This window comes from Lasiosphaeria miniovina, assembly GCF_030549165.1.
Source record: "Lasiosphaeria miniovina strain SMH2392-1A chromosome Unknown B0T26scaffold_3, whole genome shotgun sequence".
Classification (NCBI taxonomy): Eukaryota; Fungi; Ascomycota; class Sordariomycetes; order Sordariales; family Lasiosphaeriaceae; genus Lasiosphaeria; species Lasiosphaeria miniovina.
Window position 1 is genome coordinate 3978869 of NW_026848222.1, and position 13186 is coordinate 3992054.

The 13186-nt window shown below is 52.6% G+C and overlaps 2 protein-coding genes across 2 annotated transcripts; one reads left to right on the forward strand and one right to left on the reverse strand.

Moving 5' to 3' along the window:
* Nucleotides 1-210: 210 nt before the first annotated feature.
* B0T26DRAFT_703961 (uncharacterized protein) lies at nt 211-1330 on the reverse strand. Its single transcript, XM_060441695.1, has 2 exons — nt 988-1330; nt 211-830 (listed from the first exon to the last, which is right to left on the reverse strand). The coding sequence occupies exons 1-2, from the start codon at nt 1029-1031 to the stop codon at nt 638-640; spliced, it is 237 nt and encodes a 78-aa protein (XP_060298707.1). The 5' UTR covers nt 1032-1330; the 3' UTR covers nt 211-637.
* Nucleotides 1331-2838: 1508 nt separating this feature from the next.
* B0T26DRAFT_674446 (uncharacterized protein) lies at nt 2839-8817 on the forward strand (the record flags this gene model as incomplete). The annotated part of the gene is made up of 4 exons (XM_060439711.1): nt 2839-2849; nt 2927-2944; nt 3092-3124; nt 3159-8817. The coding sequence occupies 4 exons, from the start codon at nt 2839-2841 to the stop codon at nt 8815-8817; spliced, it is 5721 nt and encodes a 1906-aa protein (XP_060298708.1).
* Nucleotides 8818-13186: the final 4369 nt, after the last annotated feature.

Sequence of the window (13186 nt, forward strand, 5' to 3'; positions counted from 1 at the left end):
ATTTACGATGGAGAGGGGCGTACGGAGTATCTCTCTCCAACAGGGCCGACGCATCGATTGAGGGGGGGGGGCCCTTCAACGCGTCTTTCCCTGTCGCGCGATCGCGGCTTCCACAATAAAAAAACGCTTGGACCTCTTGGCGGATCACGTGACCCCATCAACAAAAAAATGTCCTTCCCGAAACCTTGCTAGGCTTCGGGGTATGGGATCCCTAGTATTTCAATGGCGGACATTTTCAGTAAGACAAAATACCGACCGGTATCACCCCCGTAACAATTACAAGCATATTCGCATCATGATACTATGCAGCCATATGCCCATCGTATTAACTTTACCTACGTCGGTATACATTTGCTCCGCATCCCCTTTTCCATTTATTCTAAAGCATGCTACGTAATGGCACTTCTTGGAGTAATCACAAGTGATTGGTGCTGCGGATGTACGCGCAGAGAGAATGCGATTGTGTAGGCCAAGAGCTAGGTAAGCTTCCATCTGGTGGGGCCACAAAAGAAGGTGGGAAAAGGGTTGGATGCACTTCCCATTCTTACTCAGAATCCCGTCCGTTTCTGGGAGGGCATTTGGGCTGGATGAAAGAACTTGAACTGCAGGCTCAGCGCCTCTTAGTTCTCGCGCAGACCTAGAACCAAAGCGGCCTGCTTCTTTGTTTGAGTTTGCACGGAATAGCTGCCAAGCGCGACAGAGTTAGGTCGTGTGGTGACTTGGGGTTCTGGGCGGCGGCGTGGCTTGACCTTACAGCAAGATGCCTGCAGGGCGATGATTTTGCCAAGAACACCACTAGGGCCAGACCTCGAGAAGCCATCGTGGATGCGGTACGAATACCTTACCTACCCAGAGCTGCACGTGGAGAGTAGAACGAGCACGGCCAAGAATCCATCTGCGGTGCACTTCAGGTCCTACCTTACTTCTTAAATTACCTAGCAGCCTATTCTATAGTGACCTCAAATTCTGACAGCATCTCCTTGGCAGTGGGAACGCGTTGCACCACAGCAACCTGCAACGGCATCGCGCATAGGTGCATGCAGTGGCCTCCAAAACCTCTTGAACTTTAGTCCAGCACGGCCCAAAGACTCAGGAAAGGAAGCGGGCGAGGAAGGCAAGGACGTGGAGCGTTCAAATTATGATGGCCTCGCGTTTGAGATGCCAGATGCCAGACGCCAGACGCCAGATAAGAGATGCGACTATCCGCCAGCAGTGAAGGAGGGACACGTTGCTTTTAACTTAGTAGGGGGGCATGACTGGATCTAGGAATGTGGCTGCCGCAATGCAAAACCGGACACCTTAGGTTGCCCGCGATCCTCGGTGTTGTTTCTGGCAGAAAAAAAAGTTAAAATAAAATAGCAAGTCTCTTTCGTATTGGCGGCGGGGAAATAATACCCTATCACGGCATTCTCTATCCCTATACCCATCTTGGCCTCAGGAACCCACGGCCTGCTCCGTGGTGATCGGCTTCCAGGGTCTCGGATGGTAATTGCGAGCTTTCCATTTCGGTTTAGGCTCACGGGCCCAAGAAAAGGTCGGAAGGGACCTTGAAGCCCACAGACCCGGCCTCAGAATGCAAAAGATCTGCGTATCCTCGATACGGTGCGGAATGGTACAAGAGACGCTATGGACTTCCCTAGCCTTGCGTACTGGTGATGAATGGATTTAAAAGAAGGATGGCCTTTTTTTCGTTCGAATCTGGAAGCAGTGGAGGCAAGGCGTAAAAGTTGGTAAGGTCCGCAGGGAAAGAACGAACGCACGGGACTGGGGGGACCCGCATGGAGCTAGGAAGCAGGGATGTCAGAACGGCGCTAAAAATTGCTAAGAGGGCGTTGGGAGAGCCGGTTGTCTATAAATTTAAACCAATATTTCTTTATAGACGGCCGCTGCCCTCCACCCGAATTTTCCACTGCACTTGTCGCTTGCGCTGCACACACCTCCACCCGCCCAATTCGCCCACACCGCCCACACCGAGCCACACCGAACCATACCATCGCGTTCTCTGCGGCGACACGAGAACCTGGTCCTCACCACCCCTGCCAGCTTGCTTCGGGATCACTGACCTAAATCAGCTTCACCTTGCACACTCTCATGTAAGTGCGGAAGGCGCAACCGATGCGATTTTTGATGATAGTGTTTAATTCTCCTGCAAACTCTTTCTTTTTCCCTTTCCCCTTCGCGTTTGAATTTAATTGCACTTATCTACACTTACCTCTTTTGGCCTTTTTTTTTTTGGCTTCCCAGTTCCAGTTGTCAACATCGTGGAGATTTTTTATTAAAAATAGAGGGTGCGCAGCAGTAGCAACAACATCACATCATCCACCCTCTAATCACCGGAGACAAAACGGGCCTGGAAGTTCGTGACGGGCATGAACTAGTTGCGGCGGCAGCGTCTCTCACAACACCCACACAGCAACAACAACACTCTCACACCTTCTCACAATTTTACAACAGTCCATGTCCCGCATAGCTGTCGGTAAGTCAGACTTCTTAGCCTTGACTTGATCTAGGTCGGTCCGGCCCGGTACTAGTCAATCAACAAGGATTGCATTTCTATTCATTCGGTACATCCAGACAGGTCTACTACCGAGCGGCGCCTGTGTTCCATGGTTGTTGGGCCGCTCACCGTGGTTGGCTCCACCCGTGCCTCGCTCACAACATTTCTCTCTCACACCCCCTTTCTCCTTCCCTCTTAGCGTCTACTCGCACGCCAGTGGCTCATAATCCGTACACATCCCGGCCATGGCCCATGATCACTGATCGGCTAATCACGATATAGTGCCATGATAACGGTTGCGTAACAAGCGCTTCTACGGACCATTTTGATATGAAACAAAAATGGCATCTCGGTGAGTCACCAGCACCCACCTGTTTGTATAACATATGTCAATACTGGGCTGTGTGCTAATCGTTCAATTTGTTATAGGCTTGACCGGCTTGTTACGTGAGTAGATCTTCCGCACCCTCAGCTATTTCCTCGTAGGTCACGACGTGTGTTTTGCATGTCGTTTGCCCACGTCACAGGAGCGAGTCGTCGTGTCTCCCTTCATGTTGCGTGGGGCAACCGCACTTGTGCTACCTACCCCCCCAGGCACCCCCTACTGCTTTCTGCCGACATTTTTCTGTAAGCTGTCTTGTCGCTAACCTTTGCCCTACAGAATCCTTGAGACGGGGAGTACCCGATTAATCCGGGACACTGCCGTCAATCAGCTCGCCGATTGGCAGAAGCAGCATCCGGAGGAACTTTTCAACCTCCTCTCGAGGGTCGTGGTATACCTCCGCCATAAGGACTGGGAGACGCGTACCACTGCTGCAAAAGCGATTGGCAAGATCATCGAGCATGCGTCTCTTCATGACCCCAACTCGGCAGATGAGGCCGTCTCGAGCGACAAGTCGGCTGCGGGCGAAAACGGTTTCGTCAAGAAGGAAGAGAGCAGGGATTTTTCTTTCGACCTCGATAACGATTATTTCAGCCTCGAGAGTCTAAACATAGCCGCGATTCTCAAGTTTGGACGGGCGCTGCTGAGAGGCGGCCATGTCGACTACGCCCTTGCTGCTCTCGAGCCCGCAAGCCGCCTGGCCCACCAAAAGAAAACACTAAATGGCCGCCTCGGTCTCCTCGGACGTGTGTTCGAGGACGAGGAAATGCCCATCATCAGTGACAACGCGCGCAGCCCCTCGACGCCACAGGATGCCTCATCCGCAAGTGCCTTTGGCCGCCAAGACAGCGGCGCCAACGGGGGCCAGAGCCAGCACAACGAGGAGTCGGGCCTAAGCACGCGCCAACTCAACGTTCTCAAGAGAAAACGCAAGAGAGAAGCGCAGAAAGCAGCCCAGGGTAAGAGCGGGTTTGGTGACCTGTCCATCCGGCGTTCCACGACGGCCGGCTCGGACGGTTTCGCCGACGATACTCCTCTGGCAGATGCTGACTCAAAGAAGAACGGCAAGATGGCGGACTACTTCACCCTCGACAGACCTGCCGACATAGACGAGGACACAAAGGTTGTCTCGGAGTTCAAAGGCCCCGTGATGCCCATCAAGTCAGAGCTGGAGACAGACGAAGAGCTGGACGGCGCCGAGTGGCCGTACGAGCGCCTGTGCGATTTCCTCAAAGTTGATCTGTTTGACCCGCAGTGGGAGACTCGTCACGGTGCTGCCATGGGCCTGAGAGAGATCGTGAGAGTTCACGGCGGCGGCGCAGGGAGACGGAGAGGTAAGTCGCTAAAGGAGAATGCAGAACTCAATCGAAGATGGCTGGATGACCTGGCATGTCGCTTGTGCTGCGTGCTCATGCTTGACAAGTTCACCGACTACAGCTCCGACATGTCGGTGGCTCCCATCCGAGAGACGGTTGGCCAGACTCTAGGGTCGGTTCTCCGCCACGTGCCCCCGCTCTCTGTGCACGCCATCTACCAGTTGCTGTACCGCATGGTGATGCAGGACGACCTCCAGCTGGACCACCACGTCTGGGCCATATGCCACGGCGGCATGGTGGGCCTGCGATACGTGGTTGCGGTGCGCAAAGACCTCCTGCTCGAGGACAGTGACATGATCGACGGCGTCATCAAGTCGGTCATGAAAGGCCTGGCAGACATAGACGACGATGTCCGCTCCGTCAGCGCAGCCACCCTAATCCCCATAGCCAAGGAGTTTGTGACGCTGCGCCCAGGCGCCCTGGACAGTCTCATCAACATCGTCTGGGAGAGTCTCTCCAACCTGGGCGATGATCTGAGCGCATCGACGGGCAAAATCATGGATCTGCTGGCCACGCTCTGCAGCTTCCCTGAAGTCCTGGAAGCCATGAAGATATCCGCCGCTCAAGATGAGGAGCGATCCTTCACCCTCCTGGTCCCTAGGCTCTACCCTTTCCTCCGCCATACCATCACGTCGGTGCGGCTTGCCTTGCTCAAGGCGCTGATGAGATTTGTTAATCTCGGTAGCGAGACCTCGCAAGGGTGGCTGACTGGCAGAATACTGCGTCTCATTTTCCAGAACATTCTTGTCGAGAGGGATTCCGAGACGCTCAACACGTCCATGGAGCTGTGGACTGCTCTGGTTCGGACGCTCGGCCAAAGCCCAGCCATTCTTGCCAGCGAGTTCGGCCCCCATGTAGACGCGCTCATGCAGCTGACACTACATCCCATCGGCGTATCCCGCCACCCCATCCCCATGAACGCGTCCCTCTTCCAGAAGCCGTCTGGGGGTACCTACTCCCTGCCCGGTCTCACTCCTGTTGGAACCCGGCGCTCGTCACCGCCCGAGGGCGCCGAGAGAGCGACGAAGCGGAGGAGAAAATCGACCAAGATAGATGATGTTCCGGTGCCGACTCACAGCCACGACGTCGACGGCCACATGATGCAAGGCGACGTTGACCTGGTAGGAATGGACGTTCTGATTAGGTCCCGCGTCTCGGCGGCCAGGGCCATGGGCCTTCTCATGTCCTTTATCTCGCCGTCAGCGGTGCGTGCCTATGACGACGCCATCCTCCCCGGTCTTTCGTCTCCCTACGCATCAACCCAACTGACCGCCGCCATTGTTATTGATGAATACGCCAAGAACTGCGCCAAGGGTGAAGAAGCAGCTCGATTTGTCGAGCCCTTACAGAAGATTATTGACCAAGATCGGCCGTCCCACTACCGAGACTTGGTCAGCTATGTGCAGCGTGTGCGGTCGCAGTCGCAGCAGCTCCTGCATCTCTTCCGCGATCACGGCAAGGTTCCCAACGGAAAGCTACCCACCCTTGCCGTTGTCGTGCAGGGCGACGAGGGAGCCGGCCCTGGCGCATTCTCCATGGCAAACGCCGAAAAGGTCGTGGGCGATGACTACGAGAGGCTTAAGAAGGCAATGGCCCCTGGCCAGCGACTGATTGCCCTCCCCCAACTGTCCGAGGCCCGAGAGGCCACAGTTGCAGTCATCGAGGAAACCAAGCTGGCCAAGGACGCCCGTGACGCGCGAATCAGAGCCGCTGCGGCATGCGCCTTGATCGCCATGAGGATACTTCCCAAAAAGCCCAGTCCGCTTATCAAGGCTATCATGGATAGCATCAAGACGGAAGAGAACCAAGAACTCCAGGTCCGCTCTGCTTCAACCATTGCACGTCTTGTGCAGCTCTTCACCGAGTCGGGCCGCCGCGGGCCAGCCGACAAGGTCGTGTCCAACTTGGTCAAATTCTCGTGCGTCGAGGTGGCCGAGACGCCAGAATTCCCGGTCCACGCCCTCAAGACAAGCGTCATTCTTTCAATGCAGAAGGAAGAGGACCGCGTCGACCATGCTGACGCGGCCAAGTTTGCGCGCGAGGCGAGGGCAGCACGTATCACGCGCCGCGGCGCAAAGGAGGCGTTAGAGATATTGTCCCAGTCCTTTGGCGCCCATCTCTTGACGCGGGTCCCAAGTCTACAGTCGTTCATGGAGGAGCCTCTGGCGAAGGCCTTTGCCAGCGACCTGCCAGCCGAGGCTAGAGATCCCGAGAGCACGTTTGGCCAAGAGATCGTCGACTCCATGTCAGTGATTCGGACCATGACGCCAACTCTCCACCCTTCGCTTCACCCTTTCGTGATGAGGCAGATCCCGCTTGTTATCAAGGCGCTCCATTCGGAGCTGTCCGTCTTCCGCTACATGGCGGCAAAGTGTCTGGCGACAATATGCAGCGTCATCACGGTCGAGGGCATGACTGCCCTAGTCGAGAAGGTGCTCCCGTCGATTAACAATCCCATCGACCTCAACTTCCGCCAGGGAGCAATTGAGGCCATCTACCACCTGATCGCCGTGATGGGCGACGGCATTCTTCCGTATGTCATCTTCCTCATTGTACCAGTCCTCGGCCGTATGAGCGATTCAGACACGGAGATCCGGCTCATCGCAACCACTTCCTTTGCTACTCTTGTCAAGCTAGTGCCGCTTGAGGCTGGTATTCCCGACCCCCCTGGTCTCTCGGAAGAGCTTCTCAGGGGCAGAGACCGGGAGCGAACGTTTATTTCCCAGCTTTTGGACCCCAAGAAAGTTGAGCCCTTCCAGATCCCCGTCGCCATCAAGGCGGAGCTGCGCTCGTACCAGCAGGAGGGTGTCAACTGGCTCAACTTCCTCAACAAGTATCACCTTCACGGTATTCTTTGCGACGACATGGGTCTGGGCAAGACGCTCCAAACTATCTGCATCGTTGCCAGCGACCATCACCAGCGTGCTGAGGAGTTTGCCAAGACGGGGGCGCTGGACGTTAGGAAACTTCCCTCGTTGATTGTCTGCCCTCCCACCCTGTCGGGACATTGGCAGCAAGAAATTAAGGCGTACGCTCCGTTCCTCACCGTCACGACATATGTTGGCCCCCCTGCGGAGCGCAAAGCGATGAAGGATCTGGACAAGACAGACATTGTCGTCACCTCGTACGACGTCTGCCGCAACGATGTTGATATCATCGAGAAATACAACTGGAATTACGTAGTTCTTGACGAAGGTCATCTCATCAAAAACCCGAAGGCAAAGATCAGCATGGCGGTCAAACGGCTGGGCAGCAACCATCGGCTCATCCTGACGGGCACACCGATCCAGAATAACGTGGTTGAGCTGTGGTCCTTATTTGACTTCTTGATGCCCGGATTCCTAGGCGCTGAGAAGGTTTTCCTTGATCGGTTCGCAAAGCCAATCGCCAACAGCCGCTACAGCAAGGCCTCGTCTAAGGAGCAAGAAGCGGGCGCTCTGGCTATTGAAGCTCTGCACAAGCAGGTGCTGCCCTTCCTCTTGCGCCGCCTCAAGGAAGAAGTGCTCAATGACCTGCCACCCAAGATTCTCCAAAACTACTACTGCGACCTTAGTGACCTCCAGAAGAAACTGTTCGAGGACTTCACCAAGAGAGAGGTCAAAAAGATCACTGAAGATGCCGGGCGCGACGACAAGGAAGCCAAGCAGCACATTTTCCAGGCGCTCCAGTACATGCGCAAGCTCTGCAACTCGCCGGCGCTGGTCATGAGGCCCGACCACAAGCTGTACAATGAGACGCAGAGCTTCCTGGCCAAGCAGAATACGAGCCTCGACGACGTGGTGCACGCGCCCAAGCTCACGGCCCTGCGAGACCTCCTCGTTGACTGCGGCATCGGCGTAGAGGGGCAAGAGTCATCTGACCCGCTATACACCCCCATCAAACCCCACCGAGCTCTCATCTTCTGCCAGATGAAGGAGATGCTTGACATGGTGCAAAACACGGTGCTCAAGAAGCTGCTGCCTTCTGTGTCGTTCCTCCGACTCGACGGTGGTGTCGAGGCGAACCGACGCCAAGACATTGTCAACAAGTTCAACAGCGACCCGTCGTACGACGTGTTGCTGCTCACTACCAGCGTCGGTGGTCTCGGGCTGAACCTCACGGGTGCCGACACGGTCATCTTTGTTGAGCACGACTGGAACCCGCAGAAGGATCTGCAGGCCATGGACCGCGCTCATCGTATCGGCCAGAAGAAGGTAGTCAACGTTTACCGCCTGATTACGCGCGGCACGCTCGAGGAGAAGATTCTCAGCCTGCAGCGCTTCAAGATCGACGTGGCGAGCACTGTAGTAAACCAGCAGAATGCCGGGCTGTCGACCATGGACACGGACCAGATCCTCGACCTATTCAACCTAGGCGACTCGGGCCCGAACCTCATCACGGACAAACCAAAAGCCGGCGACGGCATCGAAGGCCGGGAAGAGGACATGGTGGACATTGAGACGGGCGATGTCCGCCAACCGGGCAAGAAGGCGGCCTGGCTCGACGGGTTGGGCGAGCTCTGGGACAATAGCCAGTACGAGGAGAGTTTTGATCTCGACGGCTTCCTCAAGACTATGCAGTGAAGCAGTTGATGGAAATGGAGATGAGACGTCAATATTCTTGTAACATGTGGCTGTAGGATACAAGGGGCTTTTTTTCTTCTGCTTCGTCTTTAGCATTGATACTTTGCGGGCGTCGATGATGGGAGCAGCTCTCACAGCCGACGCGCAACCACCCCGATATAGGGAGGCGTAGGGCGTTTGGGGTTTGGGGGTTTTCTGGCAGGCAGCGAAAGTCGGAAAAAGGGTCAAGGGAAAGAAAGGGCGGCCTGCAGTGGCTCTGGCGTGGCTGGAGTAAAGGCATTTATTAGCTGGGGTTGGCGGTGGTATCAGCCCGTTGGGGGTGTTTAACTGGGACTTGCTCAGCGGTTCAACCGCTGCAAAGCATGAATGCTTGCTTGAGCATTCACAGTATATGGGGGAATTGTACCTATCGTGTATTGAGTTTGTCTGTTGTATTAACTCCTGAAGGACGGAGATTGCGAGGGCATTTTTAGTCTTGATCAACTCGCTTCTTCTCAACCAAGTTGTGTCCCATCTTTCTCTTCTCTTTTATTGGCCTGATCATTCTCGGTAATCGCGATCGAATAGCCCACAAGATCTCATCTAAGCGAGAATGAAGCAGGTGATTAACTAAGCCAACCAATTAGGGCTGACTGATCAAGGGTGGGTCAAGATCCCGACGAGATCAAAGACAACTTGGCTGATGTATTCGTACTTCGGGAGTAACTTGAACAATAATAACAACGCATTCTTCAATTGAGGGCTTTCCTGAAAACCTCACGGCTGTAAAAGGAGGCTTTTCCTCGATATGAAGGAGACCTTTCAGCTTTGGGTAGGGAGGTACCTTACTAAACTGATGATGGAGCTAAGCTCCCTTCGTACATGTACATGTACGTGTGTAGAGAGAAAAATCTCCGTTGTGGTGTAACGTAACTGCCTAATACGTAATGCGGAAGCGGTAGCAAAATGCCGAGCAAGACCCAAAAAAAACTTGTAATGTTAACTTGAAAACCAATGATTGAAAAAGCGAGTGATCCCGTAAAAACTTCCTACAGTAGCCCGGGCCTGTTGAGTACGACGTCTCCAATTAGCTGCCACTTCCCTCACTGACTTAATCGATACGTAATTATGACGCGTGTGTTTAAACGACTTGTAGGCAGGTACGACGTCCAAACCAGGCAAATAGGGTAGGCTCGACGCCCACGCCCCAGAATCTTTTCGGCCTATGGAGATTTCATAACCCAATGGATGTTCATCAGAGACCACTTCTTGTTAAGGCTGGGTTGGGTAATATTCAAGTTAAACTTCAAAAAGGTTAAGCTCGGGTTTGAAGAAGTCCTTATATTCGACGTCGTGCACAAGACGGGTGGTTGAGTGTCGGTCAAGTATGGTTTCGTCGAAGAAATGTCCGCCTGGCCCATCCCAAGAGATGAAATATATAGCCTATTGCTTCAGTCTAGGCTAGACATGGAGGTGTTCCTTTATCACGAATGGCTCCTCCTACTTTGTCCAGTGTTGCACGCGATCGAAGTTGACGGCGCATTGAATTGTCTGCTCAATAGGTCTAAAAGTACAGAAAAGAACGCTTCCTTATACTCGTGGAGAGAAGGCAAGGGAGGCGTTGTAATCAGCCCGAAAGAGGGCATTCCGAATGAAATGAGGACATTCCGAGTCAAGAATGAAGGAAATGACAAAGAATGAAGGAAGCTCAGAGGCATGTCAACCAGGGCCTGTCCAATTCCATGAAAAGTGGGTCAATTCCAGACGACATCCAGCAAACCGGATTCCCCCCTTGTCATCGAATGCGTTTACGCCGTATTAGATACTATTGAACCTACTAGGTAACTAAATACCCTTTCTAAGTTAGGCTGCTACCAACCGCAGTTCAAGATAGCCCTAGCAACCTTAACCTCTATGTAATGTATCGGTCGGCTTACCCCCTTGTTAATGGATAGAGATAGCTCGCCGCAGGATAGAGGTAAGGTGCAGCTTCCGTTGTGGCGAAATTGCACCGGTCGGGTACCAAGGTTACTTTTCTGATGATCTTTAGAACGCCCTCTCTAGCAGCGGGAGGGATAACAATACTTGAGGTAAATGCGAGACAGCGCACGGGGAAATTTGGGGTTAAACTCTCTTGTGTACTCAGTCATGTGTGTAAGCTTGTGGAACCCTGCTACAATAACGACAACAACAACATTAACGGCAACCTCCTCCCGCAACACTTGAACTCTCCCGCTTTAATACTTGATTCCACCGCCTTTTTTTTTTTTTAAAAAAAAAAAAAAAAAGGTTGTCCAGCAACCTCTTTGTTCTTCGGTCGAAGAAGATAGAATACTGTAATAATTAAACTAGTTCTAGCAGTACGCTACAATCTACTAATTAATTAATCGATTGATCGATTTAAAACAGGGACGTCAAAAGAACGAAGCTCAAAGGTGCCGCTCGCAGCCACAGAGACGGTAATCATGTTATTGGGGTGCTTTGGTATCGACTTGTCGCCGTTGAGCCGGAAGAAATCTAGGTGTGCCTGGTCGGGCGACTCGCTGGACACGCCGCCCCTCTTGGTCAACGCCAGCGCGGTGGCGGCAACGCTAACACTATTCTTTAGAATCATTCCAGATCATCCCTCGTAAAGGCGGGGGTAAAGGTGCGTGGACAGGCTCTAATATTATTATCCCCGGATTGCCATCGCGCATATCCCTACTAATTTACAGTAGCCACCAACTCTTCGCTTAACTAACGTGTCGCGATTTATCTAGTCAACGAATTACTCAGCGTGAAGCTGTAGTTAGCCATCATTTCTCATAGTTATTCTGCTGCCACAACTACTACCTCTGCGGTATCTCCATATGGTAGTCATACAGGACCGGGATCCCGGTAGATATCCGACGAATAACGATGCAATACTACGAGTACGACGGGGGTAATTAAGACCCCCAATATGCAATGTATCAAACTATGGCGGCAGGCGGCGGCTTGAGGCAGGAATTCGCGGGACGAGTTCTTAGAGGAAAGAGGCGAGAGAGTGTGTATTTAAAATGATTGGATGAAAAGAAATTCCAGAGGAGGAAAACTCCCCGCCCCCACCCCTATTCGCTGCACAGCCTGTAGCGCTGCGCAGGTTGCAGCTCATATTCTTACCTAGCAATAGTCCCCACGTCTGTAACGTTATGTCTCGGAACTACTATTCTATGCCAGGCGAGTTTCCCATTTTCTATTTGGTAATTAATGACGTGATTGAGTAGGTATCTATAGTTATTTGTTTCAAAGACTCTTACCCTGCCTACTTAATTAGCTTGCAAACCCCTTCCTAGCATTCATCCCAATTAATTATATCTCAAGTGTTCAAACAACCCTACTAGTTAATTACACAAGAGCGAGCCGTGTGTTGTTGGCTCTCATCATATATTGTAATCCTATGTCCGGCTCAGCCGCTCACTCACTCACTCACTCGCTCAGTCGCTTATGCGAATTACCTGGATGTCGCGCTAGCCCGAAACAGTTCAGATTTCGCTCTCTCATCTCACGCAGTCTCTGCTTATTGCACCGAAAGCTGCTACATGGTGCTATATCCATAAGATGGAGAATGGTTTTTGGTATTGCTCGTAGACTTTGTCCTAAAAGGAAGAAAAAAAGGGGTGCAGCCCCCTTTCACCCTTGTTTTCGTTTCCTTGGGTTTGATCTCCTCGAGCGGTAAATAAATTGCCGAAAATTCTTAGCCACTTCTTCTCGATCCCAAAAATAAATAAAACGTACCGATGTAATTTAATGGGACTTCAAGTTGTTGCGCAATCTCACTGCATCATGTCGGGGGTTGTGTTCCGATCGGCCAACATCTTCAGCCAAGTATTCTAATGTATTTGAATCTAGCCTTCGCTCACTAGAAAATACCCTGTGATTGGCTCAATGGCCGGTTGATAGCACTGCATACTGTCTGTCGCACGTCGTTTCCTAACAGGCCAAGTTGCCGAGTTAATGATCAAAACCTCGGGACATTGGTCTCAAGGCTCCCATAAATCGATTCTTGGTGGCGTCGTTGAGCTCGACAAGCTCTTATTGTGTTTCTCGAGCTATAACTTGGCCAGGGTAAGCTGGAATCTGGCCAGGATAATTATAAGCTGGGATTTGACCAGGGTAAGCTGGGATTTGGCCAGGGTATTGTCGTTAGTGGCCTGTTGGAGCTTGGACTTGGAAAAACCCACTTGGGCCGTCAAGTTCTCTATTGTGAGGTTCTGTGATGATTGTAGGTTCCCGTCAACCCTGGCCCAGTTGTGGTAGATGTTTGCCGTGGTTTGCTTGATCTGGGAGTCCACTTCTTCGGTCTTGGCTTGGATTTGGAGCAAGAAAGTTATGATTTGGGCGTTCGTGAAAGGCCCTTGGCGAGCTTTCG

Bases quoted from the DNA above. Each gene is read 5' to 3' on its own strand.
- B0T26DRAFT_703961 (XM_060441695.1), bottom strand. From the start codon at position 1,031: ATGCGCGATGCCGTTGCAGGTTGCTGTGGTGCAACGCGTTCCCA. The intron at 831-987 runs CTGCCAAGGAGA...AGGTATTCGTAC, and splicing joins TGTGGTGCAACGCGTTCCCA to CGCATCCACGATGGCTTCTC.